Source organism: Myxocyprinus asiaticus, chromosome 18 (genome assembly GCF_019703515.2).
Source record: "Myxocyprinus asiaticus isolate MX2 ecotype Aquarium Trade chromosome 18, UBuf_Myxa_2, whole genome shotgun sequence".
NCBI lineage: Eukaryota > Metazoa > Chordata > Actinopteri > Cypriniformes > Catostomidae > Myxocyprinus > Myxocyprinus asiaticus.
The window spans coordinates 47,114,549-47,140,046 of NC_059361.1; the positions used below are offsets into that span (position 1 = coordinate 47,114,549).

A 25,498-nucleotide genomic window follows, 5' to 3' on the forward strand; every position below is an offset into this window, starting at 1 on the left:
TCAACAGCTAAAAATATTCCTGAATGTCAAAATATGTTAATATATATAAACTCAAATATTCAACACGACCAAATATCAATAAACAGGTAGACAATAATTAAATGTTTTTTTCTTACCTTGTCTAAAAGCTTTTCAGTTGTTGGAAATGTTGGACATTTTTTGACTTTGATTTAGAGAGGACCTCACTCCAGCCACACTGAATACAGGTTCAGAAGCAGTGTTAATCTCATTAACGAAATTAATTTTTACAATTTTTTTATTCCGTAACCAGAAGCAAGATGAAAAAGATACATCATGAGTATAATTAAAATATTCTACTTAAATCCCTGTGATGCCTTGATGAGCACAGTGCAATTTGGTGTTTTGATGTATTTCCTACTGAAACAGGTAGTGGTGGGACATGTTGAATGACTTGTCCCATTTTAAAAATAGCCAATAGGGTTTAGTTTACAGCCGAACATACACACATACCCCTTTCCACCATGCTGCTCATGTCATAGCCACTTACCGGGGAAACTTGAGATCTAATGTGGGAATCTCAATTCCCCCAGCTTTTCCAAAGACTTAAGAACCGAAAGATGATCTAACTGAACACATTAATCCATAATCATATCACAAATGCACACAGCACATTGCGGTCTTTGCTTATGATGGAGCCGTTTTGCCAGTCCGATGCAGATGAATAAAAAACATGCGAGTAAAAGAAAATGTATCAGTTTATAAAGAATAAAGAACACTTACTTGAGCTGTACAAAAAATATAAATTAACTCCAGCAACTTTTCTCACGTCAAGCTACCGTGTTGGCGTGTCCCATTTAGAAGTGATCGTCCCTATGCCCTATTCTCTTCAAAGATATATATGTATGAGATTAATCAGCTATATTAACAACATTTACCATAAAGACTACACTACACAGTAACTAAGGATCTAATACTTCACTATTCTCATTATGCGCTAATATTTCAGTACTTTATTTCAGGTTTCGCAAGGTCTCGATACTCTGACATTTACATGCTCACGTACACTGGTGGCACTTCACCACAGCGGTAGGGCGTCCTTGCAGCACTAACCATACCCCTAAATCTAAATCTAAACATAGTAACAGCAAACGAGGCTCTCAGGAGTCTTTGGCTGCCGGGGTGTTACCATCTAGACACAGCCCCTCTAGCTAAATCCCCCTGTTTTGTATGCAATAGAAGCAGCCTGTCTCACTCCAGTCCTCCCCGCTGCAGTGTGAGAGTTGGTGCAGTCCACTTGTAAAGCTCAGCCTGTGCTGACAGTGCTTCAGTAGTATCACAGATCAGGAGAGCATACAGAAGAGTTACACGGAGATAACTGCGTACAGGCTACAGAGAGAACACGCTTAGGTGGGAAGCAAAAAAAAAAAAAAAAGCAACAAACCGTCTGTAACCTGCAAATCCGAGCCATCCTGCTGCTATGACCCTGTTCAAGAGTGAATATCACAACCCACAATGTGAGTATCTATCTATCTATCTATCTATCTATCTATCTATCTATCTATCTATCTATCTATCTATCTATCTCTCTCTCTCTCTCTCTCTCTCTCTCTCTCTCTCTCTCTCTCTCTCTCAGTCTTGGGCTTTAATGGACAGTAAGTACTGTACACATTTCTGCTGAGGGTCTGTTTTGAGACAGTAATCTAATCTATTATGGATAATTCAGGCTCTGTTGTGGGTCATTTAGGTAATGTCACAGATCTGACTTTCTGACACATGTTTGCAGCTTACAGCAGTTCATCACATCATTAGTATTGGTCTAGCAGTGTGTATATTTTATTGTGTGTATATGTATATGTAAGTATTGTAAAAAATGTGTGGGGTTTGTCAGGATGTTAAAGGATGTGACAGAAAGAGATTGAGAATGAGGAAACCTATGGCCTGTGACACACAGCTTGAGTCTGTCAGTATCATCCACAATCAATCAGACTCGACTATCACCTACTGCTACCACCGGTCCAGACTCTAACCTGACAACAACACATGTGGTTGTCCAGATGTTCTGTATTATGTGAGGATATAATATAATTGATGATGGATCAATGGACAACTGAAAAAAAATACACACCTAATGCAGCTGCGATGCGAAGTGGAGTTCTGGTTCTTTTGCTATGGTGGGCTTAACGGCTCTTTTTAATTTTGTCGATTTGAAGCTATTTGGAAAAGAATGTGCCAAGGTGATATGCAGCCTTATACAACAGTTCTGGTTGGCCAAGCAGCACTCCAAGAGTGCTCTTTTCACTGTTTGTATTACTCTGCTTTGGGGTGGCAGAAATTATATATTGTGATATTCTTTGGTCAATGACCATATCACAATATCCAAATTTTTATGGAAAGTGATTTTAAAACTTCTGCAAAATTAATTAAAGTTCCTTTTTGATTTAAAAAAATGTCCAAAGTAATGGTAGATCTTTCATGTCCATTGCAATTAAACAACTTAATAATAAACCTAATAAATAACGACTTATTACAAATAATATTTAATTTGTTTATATATGGCATAGTTTTTCATTCCAAGTAGAAAATAAGGTTTCTCTCTTTTTAGTTGAAGACATAAGCGTTTGCTTTTATTCTGAAGCAAATCCCTGTATAACATATATGTTCTGGATTTAGTCTTCCATTGGATACTGGAAAGCTTTTTGGTGACTAAATGCTAGCTATAAATGCACAGTTGAGAAAGGTTTTAATTATTCCTGAGGTCATTCACAATCAATACGTTTTAAATGTTCTCTGTGTAAGCAGGGACTGATTAACCACCGGGCTATTGCCCAGTGGCCTCTAAACCCAAAGGGCCCCATGCTCTAAAACAATTATTTATTTATTTATTTATTTTGAGACATTTATTATGAATCCACGTAAATGTCAGCCTTATGTGAGATTCCATTTGTTCGGCTGAATGCATGCTGGAGGACAGCAGCACGAGCACAGGCAATCGAGTGCGCGCTCAGGGAATCTGCATCTCACAGGCGTAGCACGTTTATTTGAAGGACTACAGAGAACAGTGTCTGATTTACAAAACACTTCCAAACACAAAGATAAGGTGCAGTTTACCCTGGCTGTGTACAAAGCTGATGGTTTAAATTCATAAAAGCGACATAATTCATGCAACAGTATGGATGACTTTAAAATGTTTAAGTCCTGCATGCATTTAATGTTTAATGATAAAGCTAACGTGCCTTAATACCCTAAATATGTGTATGGTAACCCTTTGTAATAGGCTATTTGGTTAACCATGAGAGTTCACGAACGGTTATTCTGTTATTTGTCGGGAGTCAGGACTGGGGAATAAAGAACAATTATTGCCATGGACTTATTGCCAAAGTCAATCTCAGATAGCAGGGAATAAAGTGCACAGTGAGCTATGAGCCTAAATAGCGCAATACATAGATCTTCAAATGATAAAATCACATTAAAGTTGAAAAAAACACACAAACAAAAACAACATAGGACTATTCTAAATAAATGGAAAATGCGTAATTCTGTCCGGGCAGGTTCACTTTCCATGAGGCCGCGAACACTACGGTTTATAGGACTTCTTTTGGATGCTTTGATTTTTTAATGATTCAGCATTTAACTTGTGTAATTATTGTCTGCACACCAGAGCAAAAGAGGGAAAAAATATTGGCTCACCGTGTATCAAGCGCTGAAACTTCCAGATCAAAATCAATCTGGAATCATGTGTAACAGTCACATTAAGTCCTCTTTGCAACCTAAACTTCAGCATAATGTCAATTTGTCACACCAGTGCTGAAAAAGCTTGATGCAGCACAACAAATGATGAAACAGAACACAGGTGTCTCGAGATGTGTTAATAAATATTAAAGTACTTTTAACTTAACTAGTGTCTAACTAAAAATGCAACGGTCCAGCGCGGTACGCTGAAAAAAGTGAGTTGTGGCACAGCGATCAAAGAGTCTGTCCAGTGTGTGTTTACATAGCCTAGAAAAACAATTAAAAATCAGTGCAGACACATGTGTGAACAGCCTGTAACTTGCCCTATAGCCTACTTGAAAAACTGACCCGAACCTAGCCCAAAACCTGAAGGTCTGTCGGGTACCACCGGACTGAGGGTTGAAGACCTCCAAACACCTGCAATATAACCGAATAGTTATGTTGGTATTTGAATACAGGCACTGTGCGCATCCCTATTAATAATGCATGATTTTGGATCGGTTCATAATTAAAAAGTATATATAACTGGCCATGTAAGACATTGCTCCAAATCTTTCTTCTGTCAATTTGAAAAATCCAACTAAATCTGCCAAGCGTCCTGTAGCACATAAAGGTGAACACAGTCATATTATGGGTGGCCTCCACGGTGTACCAGCCCATAGGCCTCTCAGTTCTTAATCCGTCCTTATGTGTAAGTCCTACAGAGTTTGTGCTACAGACATGAAAAACACCTCAACTCATGTGGCTTGAGATTGGACTTATTATTTTCACATGGTGGACAATAAAACAGGTGGGGAAAAAAATCCCATAGACTTTAAGGCATATCTAAAGACCAGGATATTATAGAGACTTGCAGGACTCTTCGTAATGACTGTTTACTGACTTTGGCCAGTAAACAGCCACCTAGCAACCACCCACAACACCTTAGCAAGTGCAAAGCAAGTACCACTCAAATTTTTTTAAACAAAAAACTGTTCCCTATCTGTCACTCACTCGACGTTGGTGTCAATGTAGTGACACTAGGGGTCACTCTTGGGAGCCCGAGACACCTCTGGTCTTTGATAAAAGGCCAATGAAAATTGGCGAGTGGTATTTGCATGCCACTCCCCCAAACATACGGGTATAAAATGAGCTGGTATGCAACCACTCATTCAGATTTTCTCTTCGGAGCCGAACGATCATGCTCACTGAGCTGAATACTACTGTTCATTCACCTCTGCTGGATCTGATGGCGCATTTCAGCGGCTTCTCCCTCCTCTGCACTGGTGCACTGCAGAGAATGCCCCTGGGTGCTTCGGCAGAAAAACTAGAGAGTATATTTTCTGAAAGAGCATTTTTCCCCTCTAAAAGAGTATATATTTCTCTAAAAGAGCGCACACACGGAACGTCTTTTTAAAGACGCGTCTTTTTAAAGATGCTTTTCCGATTGTGTGTTATTCCCGGTTGTGCTCGTTATCTCTCACCTTCTAACGGTCACGATCACTGTCTTTCGTGTCTGAGCACTGCTCACACGGAGACAGCGTTCGTGGATGGTCATGTTCTCATTGCGAGAATATGTCCATGGCAACGTTGCGGTCGCGGCTCGCCTTCGTAAGAAAGTGAGCCACCCCAGAGGCTCCTGCCTCGGTCCTTTTACCCACGGGTTTGAGGCCAGCGTGGCTAGCACTGGGGGCGATTTGGGGACCCCAATGGGACCGCCTCCACCGGGTATCCCCCCGCGGACCTTCCATTCCCCAGCACGCTCATCTGCCCCGATCGGGCTTCCGGGTGAGTCTGCCGGCTCGTCTCACGGCGAGTTCGACCTCTTATTTGGAGCCCGCGAAAGTGATGAGCTCTCGAGCGCAGCATCAGAGAGAGGGCTCGTCCAGTCGGAAGCCTCAGCTGGGCTCCTCCCTTCAGGGTCGATCGCCCAGTCACAGGCTGACGTGGAGATGACGACATGCTTTCCCGGGCAGCTGCGAGCGTCGGATAGAGTGGATTTCACCGCTCTTCCCTGAACCCTCGCGGCTCAGTGATTGGTTCCTGGGCTCGCGGCGCCGCTCAAAGCCACGCCCCTCCCCATTCCTTTCTTCCTGGAAGTGCATGAAGAGCTGAGAAGGTCGTGGGAGGCACTTTTTACTGCCCGGTCCCGATCTTTTCAGCTTCCCCGCTCTCACTACCCTTGATGGTGGGGCGGCCAAGGGTTATTCGGCAATCCCCCAGTGGACAAAGGCGCTCGCGGTGCACCTATGCCCGCAGAGCACCGCCACCTGGTGTGGGTGCCCAAAGCCCCCGTCCAAGGCCTGTAGGTTTACGTCGTCCCTGACGGCCAAGGCCTGCGGTGCCGCTGGATAAGCCGCCTCCGCCCTGCACGCCATGGCTCTCCTGCAGGTCCGCCAAGGCACTAAAGGAACTGCACGAGGGTAGTTCCGCCCCGGGATTGATGCAGGAACTGCGCTCGGCGACCGACCTCGCTTTCCGAGTGATGGAGGTCACGGCGCGGTCCGCGGCTGCGTTGGCACATCAACTGCCTCGAGTTACTGGCAATTCTGCTCGCCCTGCGGAGGTTCCGGCCGTTGATCCAGGGCAAGCACGTGCTAGTTCAAACAGACAGCACGGCAGCGATAGCATCTTGTCCCCAAAAAGGGTCGTTCGACACTCATAACTGTGTTGGGGGAGGTTACCTGGTGTGCTGGCTATGAGGCACACAGTAGTCTGCCCACCACTCACCGCCAGTTCACGTAACACAGTTCAGCCTTGTGGCGTTTTGTATAGGGACCCCTAGTGTCACTACATCGACACCAACGTCGAGTGAGTGACAGATAGGGAACGTCATGGTTACTGGTGTAGGGAACGAGACGTTGGTCCCTCCTGCCACAACGCTGAACTACCCGCTGAAATGGCCGGACCTTATATCGGCTCCTCAGCGTAAAACCTGAATGAGTGGTTGCATACCAGCTCCTTTTATACCCGTATGTTCGGGGGAGTGGCATGCAAATACCACTCGCCAGTTTTCATTGGCCTTTTATCAAAGACCAGAGGTGTCTCGGGTCACTACATCGACACCAACGTCTCGTTCCCTCCATCAGGGAACGGAGGTTACACCAGTAACCATGACGTTTTTAAACAGGCTCACATCATTACGTAATTTGTTAAATTAAATTAAATTATCCCTTTTCTGGTGTTTAGGAATAACAGCATCTATCCTACGACTGGACAAGCCAAGTTTCTGAACACAGAATAGACATCATTGACGTGTAAATTTTGCAGCTAACTTACTGATGTATTCAGATTACTGACCCCAAGAATTCAAGGATTTTAGAACAATTAATTGTTTCTGTTTAGTTTCAATAAATGCTCTTTGTGGACTGGGGAGGAAGTTCTGAAAGTTACACTATGCTTTCATAGTTTAATAAACTCTTTTATCTGAAACAATCAGAAAAAATTTTGATTTCTTATAATATTAACTATCAGGCACATTTTGATACTATGCTGTGCTAATTTCACAGATCGTATCATTGGTACTCTGGATGTGTGTCCAGCAGTGTTTACTGCTGTGTTTATAATGCAGCACCTGCTGTTTGATTAAGTTCTTTTCCCACCAGCAAATATGCAGCAAAGCATAATTTCACCAGCAGGAGCGCATGCCAGTGTCAGAGGTCAGTAACAGAGCCAGCAGATATCTACCACAGATTGTTGATTTAGATAAAGCATGTTTTGTGCAATTATGTCATCTTGAGGCAGTCGAATTCCTGGAAAGCAAGTTCTTCAGTGTAAAGAATTCCTTATCTATCTGTTCTGTGTTGTTTAAAAACATCACAATGTTAATGTTATATTTATGCATGCATGTGTTTGCAGTTCAGTTTATGTGTGAAGATTGCCCAAGCCTGTTAACAGTTTTGGGTAGATTATTTCTGAAATACAACCTGGTACTAATTACAAATTACAACTAAAATTGTAATCAGTAATTTATTCATTTCGGTTACACTTTTAGAAACAATAAATAAATAAACCTCACACACCTGAGAGATTATTGGTAGGTGTTTAAGACAACAGCTATATAAAAAAAAAAATAATAAAAAAAAACTTTTAAAAACAATAAATTGTTTTTGCAACGTTTCGGTCACACAACCTTTATCAGGCATAAGGCATTTAAATCAGTTTTTAAATGCCTTATGAAGGTCATGTGACCGAAACGATAAAAAAAATTCTGGTTGTTTTTTCAAGATATGGTAGTGTGCAGGATTTTTATTTATTTTTTCTTTATAGATTAAACTTTAGGTAATATAATCTGATTACCTTTGATTTGCTTATTGGATGCTTTGATGAAAATCAAATCATTAATTTTAATTGTATTAAGTAAAAAATTACACTCATTTCATTAAAAAAACTATCTATTTAGACAAAGGTGCTTAAAGGAATAGTTTACCCAAAAATGAAAATTCTCTCATCATTTACTCACCCATATGCCATCCTGGATGTGTATGACTTTCTTTCTTCAGCAGAACACAAATGAAGATTTTTAGAAGAATTATTCAGATCTTTTGGTCAATACAATGGAAATGAATGGGTGGCAAAATTTTGAAGCTCCAAAAATCACATAGGTCAGCATAAAAGTAATCCATATGACTCCAGTGGTTAAATCAATGTATTCAGAAGTGTTTTGATTGGTGTTTAAAGTCATTGCCCTTTAATTGCACTTACCTGCTTCACCAGTAGAGTGCACAAGTTTTGATTTCAATACACCTTCCCTTTAAGACAATGTGCTTGTTACATCACACTAGCTGGGTTGCTGTGAGCATCTACTTATTGCAAGTTGTGTGCGTTCGTGAAGAAAATGTAAGTTTATTTGGTCAATATTCAAACAAATACATGCATATATGTTTATAATGTTGGTTAGAAATGTTTTCAGTTAATATCAGCTTCAAATAATTCTCATTTATCTAACTTTGCTAATTTCCCTGAAATGTGCTATTAAGACATTTGGTTTCAATTAATGTATAAATGTTGAGCTGTGAGCTAAATTTCAGTTACTTTAATATGTTGCATCATTATATTTATGTAACTGTCCATGACATTTGCATTATTATTGGTTGTTTACAATTCGTTTGTATAAATAACACACATCTGATTTATGTAACTGCTAGATAAGTAGAATTATTATATTTGTTATTGATGTGTAATTTACCATACCTTGTCTTTGTTACAGATCACACTCATACACCCACAAATTCATACCTGAATCCATTTGCTCAAATGCAAGTGTATTTATTTGACAATTAATACCCAACTCAGGCTACCCAACAGATTTATTTGTGTGGATTTAACTCTCTGAGCCCTTACTCTCTAACCGGAGTCACCAGTCTTTAAGGACTATCCCGGCAATACAGAGGTCCTCTATAAATGGTCCTTTGAGCCAGATAATAGCAACATTGAAGACAACATGCAGTCTCAGCAGGAGGTTACAGAGCTGATTGTGTATCCTTGGACTTAGCGGGAGAGGCACCCCCAGTCTACCTTAATTATTATGAAGTTGGGTTTCAACAAAGCCAAGCTCCAGCTTCCAGTGCAGATGCCAGCAATATGATGTTGTTTACCACCACTACGGGTGTGCAACCTGACAATGTGACTGCACCTAGCAGACCACCCTCACCACGTTCATCTGCTAATTCACAGTGCAGTGAACCATGAACAAAGACCAGCAGAAGCTCTGAATCCAGCCAGTTAACAGTTTCTCAACTGACTGATCTACAGGCAGCTATTGTAGATGAAAAACTAAAATGCATAGAGCTCACAGAGATGCAGAGTTGGAGGAAAACAAAGCTGAAAAACATTGTGAATTCTTGGATCAACAAGCACGCTTAACTCTTTTTGAGAGAGAAGTGTTACTCAGAGAACAGCAAAGGAGAAGTCTGCAGCTGGATGAAGAAGCCCGTGCAGCTCATAAGACCAAAGATCTGATCACCATGCAACTTGAAAGACAGCGCTGCATCAAGCAGAAGAAGATGGAGGTGGAAAAAGCACATCTCATTGCAGCTCATCTCACAGAATCAGAGACTGAACAAACAACACCTGTTCCACAAACTCAATGTGAACCAAACTCAGGGCAATTACAAACACATAGCCTACACACACAGGAAGTAGAGGTTGCTCACAGCACAACACAACAATTAGTTGATTATCCACAACAGCACTATACACCTCATATACCTCTTAGTGATCCAGTCACTACTAAGCCCTTAACTTATCTTTTCACTGAGCAGAATAAATCTCTCACTAAATCTCAAACACTACACAATAATCATCTTCCCATTGCTGCTTCTCCTCCAATTTATACTGCAGTATCTCTTAGTGTGCCTCCCCAACCATTAAGATTGCATTCTGAACCAAACATGCTAGCTGTTTCCCCTCCTGCACCAATGCAACATTCATTGTCTGTTGATAGATAAACTTATGTTCTTAGTCAGTATGGTGCCAACTCCACATCTCCACCTAGACCATATATGACTCAGAACTCCACAGGGACTAACTATGCACAGCTGCCCAATTTGACAGGCCCAGTTCAATTTCAGCCTCATCCTCCTCCACTAGGCCAGTCAAGTCAACCTGTTAGGCAACTACACTTTGACCCACAGCCATACTCAGTGTCTGGTGTTCCTGTCGCACAGCAACAGCCAGAGCCTCCTATCAATATGATGGACATGTTGATTGCCAGCTCATATGGAATACCTAAACCTGATTTGCCTAAATTTGATAGTGGTAAAGAGTCAGATTTTGCCCTACAGAAAATGACTCTAGATAGCATTTTAGGTGCACATACTCATCTTACTAAGCAGTTTAAATACCAAGTGTTTCTTGATAGATTGAAACTACCAATTGCCTACAAACTAGCTCAAGCCTACATGCATGACCCAACTCCGTATACCACTGCATTATAAGCCCTCCAATACAAATGTGGGCAACCCCGCCAACTTGTACAGAGTGAGCATGGAGCTATTCTGAACTCTCCACCAGTCAGATTATGTGATGCCGAAGCCTTTGATAACATTGCACTTTCAGTACATACTCTTGTCAGCATGCTTCATTCCTTGGAGGGGGAGAATGGCTATGAGCTGAGATGTGGTTCACATGTGGACAGATTTTTAGTCAAACTGCCTGTCAGCTACCGTGATTGGTTTGTTGAGCATTGCCTGAACCGGGGCATATTAATTACAGGGACAGACAAAACATACACTCTGCTAGACTTCTCAGCTTGGCTTCAGCTAAAATTACAGGCAAAGCACATCACTAGCCAAGCTGTGGACATGTTTCAAGAAACGACAAAACCTCAGAGGAAAGTGAAGAGGGATCAAAATCAGCCATCCTCTTCAGTGTACTACAATACCAATAGTAGTGCTAATAAAACTCCTCCTACCTCTCCCTCACGTGGTGCCTTCTCATTAAAGCCCAGAGACAAGCCAAAACCTTACTGTCCATATTGTGTCACATGAACATTACCTCACTTTGTGTTCAAAATTCAAGTTACTGACCACTGCCCATATCTCAAAGTGGCTTAAAGACAAAGGCTGTTGGCGATGTGGACATAATCACAAACCCGAGGCTTGCACTCTCAAGAGGCCCTGCAAAATATGTAAAAAGCAGCATCTCACTGTGCTACATGAGGTAAGCCAAAAAGAGCCTAACAAGGTCCTCATGGTCAGTACTACACCAAATACCATGTACAATGACTGTCCAAACCGTCCTCTCAAGGTTATGTTAAAGGTAGTCAGAGTATGTCTGCATAATGCGGGACACTCCCTAGAGGCTTATGCTGTCCTAGATGATGGTTCAGAAAAGACCATTGTCCTCTCTTTAGCTTTTCAGTATCTCCAGCAACAGGAAGAGCCATAAACCCTCTCATTGAGAACTGTGTGGCATGATGTTGTTCACCTGAAAGGAGCATCCTCAGTTGATAAACCAAAATGTAGATACAAAATCAACCGTGCATTCACTGCTGAAGAACTGGGTCTTTCTGAGCATAGTTACCCAATTAAACTACTGATGAAAAAGTACAAGCACATTCAAGGATTGCCACTCCCAACAATTTACAAAGTAAAGCCTTTGCTACTAATTGGTTCTGACTTTCCACATTTGCTCATTCCCACACTGCCAGTTCGTGTCAGTCCAATTGGGGGTCCTGTTGCAAACGTACCTCCCTTGGCTGGGCTCTTCAAGGTCCTGCAAACTTGGTACATCTCCCTACTGATGAACAGCAGTGTTTCTTTACAACAGCTATGTCCCCACACTCTGATCTCCAAAAGCATGTGGAGAAATTGTGGCAAATCGACACACTACCATATATCAATGAGAAAACTGCCACCCGATCCAAGCTTGACCAGCAAGCACTTGAATTGCTTGAACAATGTACTTTCAGGGTAGATGTAGATGGTGTAATGAGATATGCCACACCTCTTTTATGAAAGAAAGACAGCCCTCATCTACAAGCTCTCAAATCTGCATGTCTTTCACTTCTTTGGAGTACAGAGCAAAGGATCACGAATGACCCCAAATAAGCCACGACCTATTATCAAGAAGTACAAAAGCTAGAGGTAGCTGGCTATGTGAAGAGATTTCCACTTGAGGTTGTAGATTCTTCATCTGAATCATGGTATCTCCCTCATCACTTAGCCTACAATAACAACAAAGCCAGGCTTGTTTTCAATGGCTCATATCAGTACAGAAGCCAAGTGTTGAATGACCACCTTCTTCCTGGTCCCATCCTGGGCCCCTCCCTTCTTGGTGTCCTCCTCCGGTTTCACGAACACACTGTGGCTATCAGTAGAGACATTAAAGCAATGTTCTACCAGATCCGCCTTTTGCCAGAGGACTGCTCTTTGCTACGCTTCATCTGGAGAGACATGAAGAACCAAGTGTCTTTGAATGGAAGGTTCTTCCCTTTGGGACTACCTGCAGTCCTTGTTGTGCCACATATGCACTGCATGTGAAGGACAACAGTGAAGGCTACGTGGATGTCCGAGCCTCTGTAGAACAGTAATTATATGTACTGTAGATTACTGTTTGCAAAGCCTCAATTCACCAGGAAAATCCTGTAACCTCATCGACAGGATGCACAGCTATTTGTCTTCTGGTGGCTTCTAAATCCGTCAGTGGGCCAGTAATGTACCTGCTGTGGTAGAACACCTCCCAGATGAGGCTAGAGTAGCCAGCCCAGAACTCTGGCATTCTGAACATAGTTCAGATCCTCAAGAGCAAACTTTAGGTCTTCACTGAAATTGTCATACAGACCACCATGGCCACAAACATCAGAAAGTTGAATACACTCAGCCCACACTAAGAAATGTGTACAAGGTATTTGCTACACAATATGATCCTCTGGGATATCTCATACCATTCACAACCAGGGCCAAATTTCTCATTCAAGATCTCTGGAAACTCAAAATCGGCTGGGATGACATCATACGTCCTGAGAACTTGTTAGAACGATGGCAAACTTGGAAATCTGAACTGACCAATATGCATGCAGTGGAAATACTCAGAGCATATATGCCACAATGTGCAGAAACAGAATGCACTAAGAGAACAATCCATATCTTTTGTGATGCCTCAGAATGGGCATATGGTTCTGTTGCTTACCTTCACACTGAGGATCAGAAGAAGCAGATCCATATAGCCTTTGTGATGGCAAGGTCCAGAGTGGCTCCCCACAAACAGATCTCTATGCCCTGCTTAGAGCTTTGTGCAGCCCTCACAGGAGCGCAGCTGGAAAAGTTCCCTATCTGTCACTCACTCGACGTTGTGTCGATGTAGTGACACTAGGGGTCACTCTTGGGAGGCCGAGACACCTCTGGTCTTTGATAAAAGGCCAATAAAAATTGGCGAGTGGTATTTGCATGCCACTCCCCCGGACATACGGGTATAAAAGGAGCTGGTATGCAACCACTCATTCAGATTTTCTCTTTGGAGCCGAACGGTCATGCTTATTGAGCTGAATACTACTGTTCATTCACCTCTGCTGGATCTGACGGCGCATTTCAGCGGCTTCTCCCTCCTCTGCACTGGTGCACTGCAGAGAACACCCCTGGGCACTTCGGCAGAAAAACTAGAGAGTATATTTTCTGAAAGAGCTTTTCCCCTCTAATAGAGTATATATTTCTCTAAAAGAGCAGCACACATGGAACGTCTTTTAAAGACGTGTCTTTTTAAAGATGCCTTTCCGATTGTGTGTTATTCCTGGTTGCGGTCGTTATCTCTCAAATTCGGATGGTCATGATTGCTGTCTTTCGTGTCTGGGCGCGACCCACACGGAGGCAGCATTTGTGGATGTTCATGTTCTCACTGCGAGAACATGACCATGGCAACGTTGCGGTCGCGGCTTGCTTTCGAGCCACCCCAGCGGCTCCCCGCCTCGGTCCTTCTACCTACGGGTATGAGGCCAGCACGGCTAGCACTGGGGGCGATTTGGGGACCCCAATGGGATCGTCTTCGCCGGGTATCCCCCCGTGGACCTCCCATTCCCCAGCACGCTCATCTTCCAGATGAGTTCGCCAGCTCACCTGACGGCTAAAGCCTACAGTGCTGCTGGACAAGCCGCCTCTGCCCTGCACACCATGGCTCTCCTGCAGGTCCACCAAGCCAAGGCGCTGAAAGAACTGCACGAGGGTAGTTCCGCCCCAGATTTGATGCAGGAACTGCGCTCGGCGACCGACCTCACTCTCCGAGCGACGAAGGTCACGGCGCGGATGATGGCCACACTAGTGGTCTAGGAGCACCACCTTTGGCTTAACCTGGTCGAGATGGGCGAGGCCGACAAGACACGGTTCCTTGCTGCCCCCATTTCCCAGGCGGGCCTATTCGGCGACACCGTCAAGGACTTTGCCCAGCAGTTCTCGGCGGTGAAGCAGCAGACGGAGGCAATCCGGCACATCCTGCCCCGGCACGGCTCAAGATCCCGCACCCTGTCTGCTCGTCCCCTTCGGCCTGGCCCCGGCGTGGAGCCCACCGCAGAAAGCCGACGCCACCTGTCTCACAGCCGGCGCCGAAGAACCCACAGAGGTCCTCAAAGTGCCCCTGAGACGGGCGACCCAGGGACGAGGGAACCCACTCACGTGGAGCTGGTAAGAAGACCACTCCATCCATCGGTGGAGGGCTGGGTAGAAAATCTTTTGTTGCCTTTTTGTTTGATTTCGCTGCATGCCCAAGTGGCTGCGGTATCCAACAGTTCAGCAAAAGAGCGGCTTCCTTCCTCCCTGGGTCACATACCCGGTGTGTACTGTTGTCACCACGACTACCGTCCACGGGCTTTTTCTTGCAGTATTGGCGCTCCAGCGGTGGCCTTTCCGCCCCTGAGCGCCCAGCTGTGGCACACAGTTACCCCCGATGTGGCAGTTACAAGGACAGGCCTCTTCCTCCCCCGTCCCAGGCTGTTCCGGGGGTGGTCACAAGGAGCCAGGTAAGTGCTCCGATGTCCTTAGACTCAGCACGGCCATGACGTGGTGTGGCACCTCGCGCTTCGCCCCACCGCAAGGCCCCACCTGCCGGTACGTCCGATGACGTTGTCCCCTTGGTCCCCCTCGCGCGGAACTTGGACGCGTGCCTTGTGCTTTCCAATCCGTTGCGATGGCTGATCCGGACCATCCGACACGGCTACACGATTCAGTTCACCAGGCGCCTGCCCAGGTTCAGCGGTATAGACCTGAAGGATGCATACTTCCACATCTCGATCCTTCCTCGACAAAGACCCGTCCTGCAGTTCACGTTCGAGTGTCAGGCGTATCAGTACAAAGTCCTCCCTTTTGCCTGTCCCTGTCTCCTCGCGTCTTTACGAAGATCGCAGAGGCTGCCCTTGCCCTGTTAAGGGAGGTGGGCATTAGCATTCTCAACTATCTCGACGACTGGCTAATCCTAGCTCACTCTCGAGACATGTTGTGCATGTAGAGCTTTAGAATCTCTGAGCAGCTCTTTGTCTGCTTTGGTGCACAGCGGAAAGGAAGCGCTGTATCCAAGCAGAGGATCGCCCACTGGCTAATTGACGCCATAACTATGGCATATCTCGCCCAGGACATGCCGCCCCCGGTAGAGCTACGAGCCCATTCTACCAGAGGTGTAGCGGCTTCCTGGGCCCTGGCCAGAGGTGCCTCTCTAACAGACATTTGCAGAGCAGCGGGCTGGGCAACACCCAACACCTTTGCAAGGTTCTGCAATCTCCGGGTGGAACCGGTTTCGTCCCAGGTAGTGGCACGCAACACAAGCGGATAAGCCCGGGATAGCTGGCTGGGTGTATCGCTTGCACATAGCGCCTTCCACCTCCCTTGGAGCTGAAGACGTGCGGCATTAATTCACAATTAAGTGTTCACAAACTTTGTTCCCTGGTTGACTTCCTCTGAGCCCTGTGGCAGTCGAGTTTTCAGAGAGACTCGCTGCTGGCCCAGTACACGTGCTAACTAAGAGTCCTGTTCTGGGGTAGGTGATCTGCATATGGCGGTTCCCTGTAAGGCTAACCCCATACGATATATATCTTCTGCTAGTTCGTTTCCCTGTTGGCAAACTGTGTCTTCCTTGGGCAGAGCCCCTCTGCCCCAGTCTCCATGTTTGTAGTAACTCCTCCCCCGTTGGGTAGGATCTACCTTGAAGACTCTCCACATGGTCAGAAAGACCATGTGACGTATTTTTCCACTTAAATATCACCCCCCCCCCCTTTGGGCGAGGTGTGGTCTCCGCTGTGTCTTCCCCTTGGGAGGGACTAGACCTGGCGGCCCAGTCAGATAATCCCCCTTCTTGTTTAGGGAGTGGAAAAAGAGAAGGGGAAAAGAGACTGGGTTAAGCCTGTCTCTATCTTTTGGGTAGTCGACTTGTCCCTAAAGGACTGTTCGACACTCATGACTATGTTGGGGGAGGTTACATGTCGACCTGGTGTGCTGGCTATGAGGCACACAGTAGTCTGCCCACCACACACCGCCAGTTCACATAACACAGTTCAGCCAATTGTGGCGTTTCGTATAGGGACCCCTAGTGTCACTACATTGACACAATGAGTGACAGATAGGGAACGTCATGGTTATGGATATGGTTCCCTGATGGAGGGAATGAGACATTGTGTCCCTCCTGCCACAACGCTGAACTACCCGCTGAAATGGCCAGACCTTATATCAGCTCCTCAGCGTAAAACCTGAATGAGTGGTTGCATACCAGCTCCTTTTATACCCGTATGTCCAGGGGAGTGGCATGCAAATACCACTCGCCAATTTTCATTGGCCTTTTATCAAAGACCAGAGGTGTCTCGGGCTCCCAAGAGTGACCCTAGTGTCACTACATCGACACAACGTCTCGTTCCCTCCATCAGGGAACGTAGGTTACGCAAGTAACCATGACGTTTTCCTGAGCAAACACTGGGTGGCACCATGATGATTCTAATTGCTTGTTTTCTGCTTCTGGTCTCGAGACGCAATGCAAAACTAACCAAAATGAGCGATACAGATAGAGAACAACAAGTATTAACATTTAAGTGTTATTTGTAGTAAAAAATCAATTTCAATCTCAACTTGTGCAGTTGTTGGCTGTCACAACAACTCAAAGTAGTTAATGATGTCAACGTAACTAGCCTCAGACTCCGTTGCAGGTGAAAACACTGGAGACTGAAAATTGAAAACAGGTGAATTGTGGAACACTTCTGCATTCAGGAAAAAGGTGGATAGCTCAGAAAATTTGGTTTTGTAAGAATTTGATTTGAAGAGTTTATATTGAATATCTGACTTGTGATTGCAGACTTTGTTAAATACTCTTACAAAAAAATCTTGAGTTCTTGCCACAAACTTACTGCAAACTTTATACAATTTTCTACTCATTATTTTCACATGCAAATGAGCTTGCAATGAAATGAAATGAAATGGCCGGGCCTTGTCTCGGCTCCTCAGCATAAAACCTGAATGAGTGGTTGCCTACCAGCTCCTTTTATACCCGTATGTCCGGGGGAGTGGCATGCAAATACCACTCGCCAATTTTCATTGTCCTTTTATCAAAGACCAGAGGTGTCTCGGGCTCCCGAGAGTGACCCCTAGTGTCACTACATCGACACAACGTCTCGTTCCCTCCATCAGGGAACGGAGGTTACACAAGTAACCATGACGTTACTCACTAAAGAGCTTTCTGTCCCTACAAGGGATATAATGTTATGGACAGATTTAACAACAATGTTGAACTGGCTGAGATCAGACTCCTGCCATTACAAAGTCTTCATCGGAACATGCATTGCTGAAACCCAAGATATGACAGTAGTGACAAATTGTCGGTATGTCAATACAGCAGATAACCCAGCAGATGATCTTACTTGGGTAAGACTTGTGGCAAGAGTTGAGCAAACCACAACACTGGTGTCAGGGACCACCATTTCACATGGATAGGGATGAGCTAAAAGTTAATAAAAAGAACTCTGGCATGATTTCCAGGGATATCCAGGTGTTGAAGTAGACAGTGAGCTAAAAAGGCAATCCTTTTGTGGGAATACATGTCTTGTGGAGCCCTCAACTGACATCTCCCACATCAACAGTTGGAGTGAATTGTTGAACTCACCAGTCTCTTCACGGGGCGGCTGATGCTAATGTCTACATGACTGCAGCAGATGACATAGGTACTGAACTGCACCTGTTGAAACAAGCTCAGGCAGAGAGCTTTCCAGAAGAGGTGCACACACTGGCTGTAGGTAAATCTATATCTACCCAAAGTCATTTAGCTTCACTCTCCCCTGAGTATGATCAGATGCTTGGTATCCTAAGAGTTGGAGGATGATGCCGTCGAGCTGGGGGCCTTGATCCAGACACTACACATCCAATAATATTGGACCCTAAACATCATATCACCAAGCTTCTTATCAAAGTATATGACAACCAGCTTCTCCATCCCAGTCCAGAACGTGTTTTGGTGAGCTCAGATGCAAGAACTCTCAATTAACAGACACCAGTACAATTGTGAAGCATATCAGAGGTGGAGAGCCAATCCTATAACTCGACTACCTCTATACAAAACACCTTTTTGGTCTACTGGTGTAGACTGTTTCGGACCTTTTACCATTAAACTGGGAAGATGCACTCAAAAACGTTGGGGTATCATATTCAAATGCATGACAACCAGTTGTTTACATCTTGATCTCTTAGAGAGCATTGACACAGATGCCTTTCTGATGTCGTTAAGACGATTTGTGGCACGTCGTGGTAAGCCATTTGAAATCCTGGCTGATAGAGGCACACGCTTCCGAGGGGGAGCCACTGAACTCCAGGAGACCTTTTCAGGGTTGGAGGCTCCACTTAAAGAATATCTTGTAGGTCAGGAAATTGCCTTCCAGTTTAACCCTCCAAATGCCCCACACTTCGGAGGGACTTGGGAGAGAGAGATACGATCAGTGAAAACTGCTCTTCAGGTAGTTTTAGGCAATCAAACAGTGACAGAGCCAGTCTTGAGTACAGTGCTAGTGGAAGTTGAGGGAATCATCAACTCTAAACCACTCGGTTACGTTTCTTCAGATGTTGCAGACCCAGACCCAATTACACCAAATCTGTTACTGATGGGCCGCCGTGATGCTTCACTTCCACAAGCAGTCTATTCATACAGTGGTCTATTAGGGAGATGATGTTGGCAATTCTGGCAGATTATAGTTAATTTCATCTAACATTATCTACCCAGCCTTCAGGCATGCCAGAAATGGCAAAGGGACAATGCCAACCTAAGTGAGGGTCAAATTGCCATGATAGTTGATCCACAGTTGCCCTGAGCCTTGTGGCCTATAGGTAGAGTGACCAAAACAGATGCAGGAGTAGATAATCACATCCGCACTGCAGAAGTGCAAGTGAAAGGACAAACGTATCTCCGGCCTGTTGCCCGGTTAGTCAAGTTGCCATCATGGGAGGAGGAGAAGGCAAATTATAATAACTAACCCTGAGACTTTCTTAGGTTATTACAAATTTAGAAATTAAATTTGGGGGCGGCAATGTAGGAAAGTCATTGCCCTTTAATTGCACTTACCTGCTTCACCAGTAGAGGGCACATGTTTTACATAACATATTTCAATATACCTTCCCTTCAAGACAATGTGTTTGTTACATCACACTAGCTGGGTTGCTGTGAGCATCTACTTATTACAAGTTGTGTGCATTCGTGAAGAAAATGTACATTTATTTGTTCAATATTCACACAAGTACATGCATATATGTTTACAATGTTGGTTACAAATGTTTTCAGTTAATCTATTAACTCTATTAGGTGATTCGGCGCATGCGCTAGCTGCGACGGCACAGTCGGTGCGTTTGTTTGTTTGTTTGTTTGTTTGTCTACGGCTGAAACATCATGGGAAATTGGACAAGTTGGATTTGGATTATTTTTATAATTACATGGATTGTTAGTGACTGTGCTGTTTGCAATATTCAATTAAATGATGTCGGAGTGGTGCATGGACTCATCTATTCCCGAGATGAACTTCTACTCCTCCGTAACTCTATCCACTGCCAACTGAACCCATCTATCCTCATTCCGCCTGATATAACACTAACATCTGGCTTAAAGAGGAAAAGAGGAAGGCGAAGAGGTGTGAGTTGCAGACTTATAAGGCTTCCTTTTAAACCTTCACTACCCTCAATCATCCTTTCAAATGTTTGTTCATTGAAAAACAAAATGGACTTGTTGCATGCAAAATGTCTCATGGATGTATCGTTCAGGGAGGCATGTGTTTTTGCTTTGACAGAGTCCTGGCTGGATGAGCCTGTTCCGGATACCGAGGTTAGCCTGGATGGTTTTGAGATCTTTCGGGCAGACAGAACCAGTAACTCGGGGAAAGAGCGGGGAGGTGAGGTGTGTATGTACTGTACATCAACTCGCATTGGTGTACTTACATTAAAGTACACGGGAGAACTTGTAATCCAGAATTGGAGCTGCTCAACCCGTCCGCCCATGCCTTTTATCTCCCGAGGGAGTTCTCGACTGTTGTGCTTAGCTGTGTGTATGTTCCACCAAGCGCTAATGTCAAGGCAGCGGCTGAGCAGATAGCGTATAATACACAGGCTATGCTCAGCAAATACCCTGATGCTCCAGTACTAATTCTTGGTGACTTTAACAGCTTTCGGCTTGATTACTCATTGCCTGCCTTCAATCAATATGTAGATGTACCAACAAGATTTAATCAAATTATAGATTTGTGTTACAGTAATATCCCGGAAGCCTATAAAGCTAGAGCTCTCCACCGCTAGGATTAGCGGATCATAATGTTATCCATTTTCTTCTTGTTTAGAAACAACAGCTGAAACAACGCAGACCAGTAATACACAGCATTCCTCAATGGTGGGAGGATGCTATTGCATGCCTTCAAGGCTGCTTTGCGTGTACAGACTGGGACATTTTTGAGGGAGAGCTTGATGAGCAGACTTCAGTTATTACCGATTACATTAAATTCTGTATGGATTTCTTGATACTGGTAAAAACTATCAGAACATACCCAAATTCAAAACCATGGATCAACTCATCAATAAAATGTCTTTTCCACAAGAGAAAACTTGCCTTTAGGCAGATGGACTTTGCTGGTCTAAAAATTATAAATCAGGACATCAAAAATGCCTTCTCAAGAGTTGGATTATGAGTCCCTTCTAACTAAGCAGGATGTCTATTTCCAGTTTATTAGGTGTAAACCGAATAAGGCTCCCGGGCCAGATGGAATTCCAGGTCGGGTCTTGAAAAACTGCGCCCTGGAATTAACCCCCATTCTTCATTCTCTTTTCCTTCGATCACTTCGTACTTCAACAATACCGGTCATATGGAAAATATCAGTTGTTATTTGTTCCCAAAAAAACTCATCCAACAGAGTTAAATCACTACAGGCCGGTATCGTTAACTTCTATCATAATGAAATGCTTTGAGAAAATGGTTCAAAACATTATGTTCTACCATTTTTGGACTGTCTCCAATTGCATATAAGCAGAAGAGAAGTACAGAGGATGCAGTGGCTTGTCTCTTGCACTGTCTACTTCAGCACCTGGATATCTCTGGAAAACATGTCAGACTTCTTTTTATTGACTTTAGCTCCGCCTTTAATTCAATTCAGCGTCATCATGTAATCAAGAAACTACAGTGTTTGCAAGTTCCATCACCACTAGTATATTGGATTTATAATTTCCTTTCTAATAGACCACAAGTGGTAAAGGTGGACAATGCATTATCACCCATTATTGTTCTCAACACTGGTGCCCCTCAGGGGTGTGTACTTAGCCCATTTCTTTATATTCTCTATACAAATGACTGTCAGAGTTCAGTTGCCACCACTCATTACTTTAAATATGCAGATAATACTGCCATTCTTGCACTGTTTAATAAGGACAATTATTCTTTTTTGGACTATCAACGCTCTATAGCATATTTCAGTACATTTTAGTACATTCCCATATCATGTAATGATAACTTTCTCCACCTTAATATCTCAAAGACTAAGGAACTGGTTTTTATCTCTTCCAAAACATTGATCCTTCCTTCCAGTATTATCATTAACGGAGAGATGGTTGAAAGGGTGGAGCATTTCAGATATCTTGGCATTACATTGGATAAACATCTCAACTTCAATAAGCACACTTTAGGTATTTACAAGTGCTGTCAACAGAGACTTCAAGTTATTCGTAAACTTAAACATCTGTCTGTTTAGCTTAGTCTTCTTCTGTATCGAAGTATTATTGAGCCAGTTCTTATGTATGGTGCTAGATATCTAATTTAGCGAGAAAAATTATTGATATTCCTACCCCTAATTTATCGGACTGTGTCATTTCATATACGCTCCGGAAGGCACATACAATTTTAAATGATCCAGACCATCCACTTTATCAGTATTTCATCCTCCTTCCTTCTGACCGCAGGTATAGACTACCTATGTGCAGAAAGGCCAGCTATGGTAGGAGTTTTGTTCCTATGGCTATACAAGCTTTAAACACATAGGTAATCTGCCATTGTGATGCCATCTTATGCTCTGGCATTCATTTTATGATCTTGTTTTTTTTTTGTTTTTTTTTATGTCTGTAATTGTTTTGATGGTTAATATGTATGGTGTTTATGCTTTCTACGCACCCATGGTGGAAAAGAATTTCCTCTTTGAGGACAAATAAATTATCTATCTATCTAATTATCTATCTAATATCAGCTCCAAATAATGCTCATTTATCTAACTTTGTTATATAGCCATAGTGCTAATTTCTGAAATGTGCTATTTAGACATTTGTTTTTAACTAATGTATAAATGTTGAGCTGTGAGCTGAATTTCAGTTACTTTAATATGTTGCATCATAATATTTACAGTATGTAACTGTCCATGACATTTGCATTATTATTGGTTGTTTACAATTTGTTTTGTAAAAATGACACATCTGATTTCTGTAACTACTAGGTAAGTAGAATTGTTATATTTATTATTGATGTCTAATTTGGCATATTCTTGTCTTTGTTTTAGACCACACTCACACACCCACAAATTCATACCTGAATCTATTTGTTCAAATGCAGTGTATTTATTTGACAATTAATACTCAACTCATTAAATATTTTTTGTGTGGATTTAAGTCTCCAAGCCCTTACTCTCTAACCAGAGTCACCAGCCTTTAAGGACTATCCCAGCATTCCGGAGTTCCTCCTCTTCAGTCCCAGATGCTCTTTTAAAATTTAGGAGCATACATAATCTGTAAATTATGCACTAGCTATTGCCATTTGCTGTTAGATAATTTTATTAATATGTAATCATGCAATCCATAAAAATTAATGTGGCAGCGGGGGTGTGGTCAAGTGTCTGTCCGAAGAGAGAGAAAGCGGTAAGGGCGCTTGCACCTGAGCTAAATTATGTCTAACACCTGTCTCTAAATACAGTGGGCATGGGGAGAGCAGCATAAAAGAGCCACACCGTCAGCAGACCGGAGAGAGAGTCTGGGTCTTGAACCTCTACGTGAAGCTAAAATCTTGTTGTGAAGCTAAAGTCTTGTTGGGAAGCTAAAGAGTAACATGAAAGTGTGAAGCTGACGTGTTGTGGCATCTCTGTAAAAAAAAAAAAAATTATTCCATTAAAGAAATTCTTACCTGAGTGGAAGAAACCTGGTTTCCTGTGTACTCCCTGTGAAGGTCCTTTACAATTAACTAATCTCATTATGCACACTTTAAAATGTAATGTAATCTAATTACAAGTACTTGATTTTTGTAATCTGATTACGCATCCCAAATGACACGTACAGTAATCTGTTACTACCCAATACTGTCTGTTACTGCTCACCATCTATTAATTACTAACGGTCTATTAAGCTCCTGCTTGTTTTCATGGGCTACCTACTGTTCTGCTGTATGAAGCTATGTCATTGTCTTTATTAAACTCTGTTGGACTAATTTCCAATTTTAAGTTATTATGGAACCTTGATTCACCGCAGTGCAATTTGTTCACTGACATTCAGACTTGTGCACTGACAGACAAGAAAAGAACTTTAAATCCTGCCCAAAAGTAATACGAGATGGTATTTTTGGACTTTGCGCACAACCATACTCACAGATTCCTGCTGACATTAAAGTCCACAGAGCTCAGAAGAGCTTCAATTACTGTGATACACACTCCCATGAAACATGGCCTCTCTCTCTCTAACTCTCTCTGTCTGATATGCTAACAACCCTTCAGCAGCGCTGCATAATCAAGCTCAAAAGAATCAATCTTCCAATGTCATAGAACACAGCGCTGAAATTAGATGTCTCTCATTTCATTTTTCCTACGATGAGATCTGACAAACCAGCAGTGTGTGGGGTGTTGCCCACAGGTAGAATAAGAGATAAAAACTCCTGGAGATACTGCTGAAATTTTGCCTTTAGTTCAGCACCTTTGGACCAGACAACTCCTAATGTGATCTGCGTACTGGTTTTGAGATCGTAAAAGTGTGTTATCGGGAAACCGGGCCTTTGTTTCACAAGAGATCTGCTGTACGATATTAAACAGTTTCACATTAAAACAGAGGAAATTATTTTAGTATGTTTATGCTTGTGTTTTAATGTATGAATCTACATCTTTGCCAACTTTTTCTGTCAGTAATTATTTTGTCATTAACAGTGTTGAGCATTTGATTTTTGATTTGATTACAGAGCAATACGTTACTGTAATCTAATTATTTTTAGTCGAAGGGTAGTGTAAATTATTAAATTTTAAATTCTTGTAATCAGATTACAGTTTCTGACTTCAAGTTGGGGTTAAACATATTTCTAAAATAATATTATCAATGTATAATACATTAGAAACATGAATTATGTTCATTATGTTTGTAAAAGCTTAAACTGGTTTCAGCCTGACTGGTCACTGGAGAAGGAACAGTTTAAGATGTTTATATAAAAATTAGCATGTTTGTTGTGTAGGTCTTCTCATCTAAAGACTCGAAAGTTCAGAAGCCCCAGAGAGAGAGAGAGAGAGAGAGAGAGAGATGACTCTGAATCAGATTGTGACAGGACTCTGTTCTTACTGATGCATCTTCATTTTGTTCCTGCAGGCATGAGCATGACAGAAGATCAGAAATCCACACGCTCAAAGCTGCGGGGAGTCAAGAGGCTAAGCAGCACTGCATACCAGTGAGTGAGAAACACTTTAGTTATATGTACATGTCCATCCATTGCTTCAGACTGTTGACGTTTTCTGAAAGATTCTCACAGGATGCTCACAGCAGTGCAGAATGGCAGAATGTGACACAAACAGTGCACAAATAGACAAATACAATTTGGTTTTATTTAGGGCAGAAATTTTAAGCAAGTACGAAAATGCAAACACAATGCTTTGACTACATGCAAGCATAGGGTTCTGTTGTAG

At 43.0% G+C, this 25,498-nt stretch overlaps 1 protein-coding gene across 1 annotated transcript in view; it reads left to right on the top strand.

Moving 5' to 3' along the window:
- Window positions 1-1,277: 1,277 nt before the first annotated feature.
- LOC127456163 (RNA-binding Raly-like protein) overlaps window positions 1,278-25,498 on the top strand; it is a 124,042-nt gene continuing 99,821 nt past the window's right edge. Inside the window, exons 1-2 of the mRNA XM_051724509.1 lie at window positions 1,278-1,475; window positions 25,185-25,263. Of these exons, the coding sequence (XP_051580469.1) occupies window positions 1,439-1,475; window positions 25,185-25,263 (116 nt within the window). The 5' untranslated portion in view covers window positions 1,278-1,438. The remainder of the gene's footprint in view (window positions 1,476-25,184; window positions 25,264-25,498) is intronic.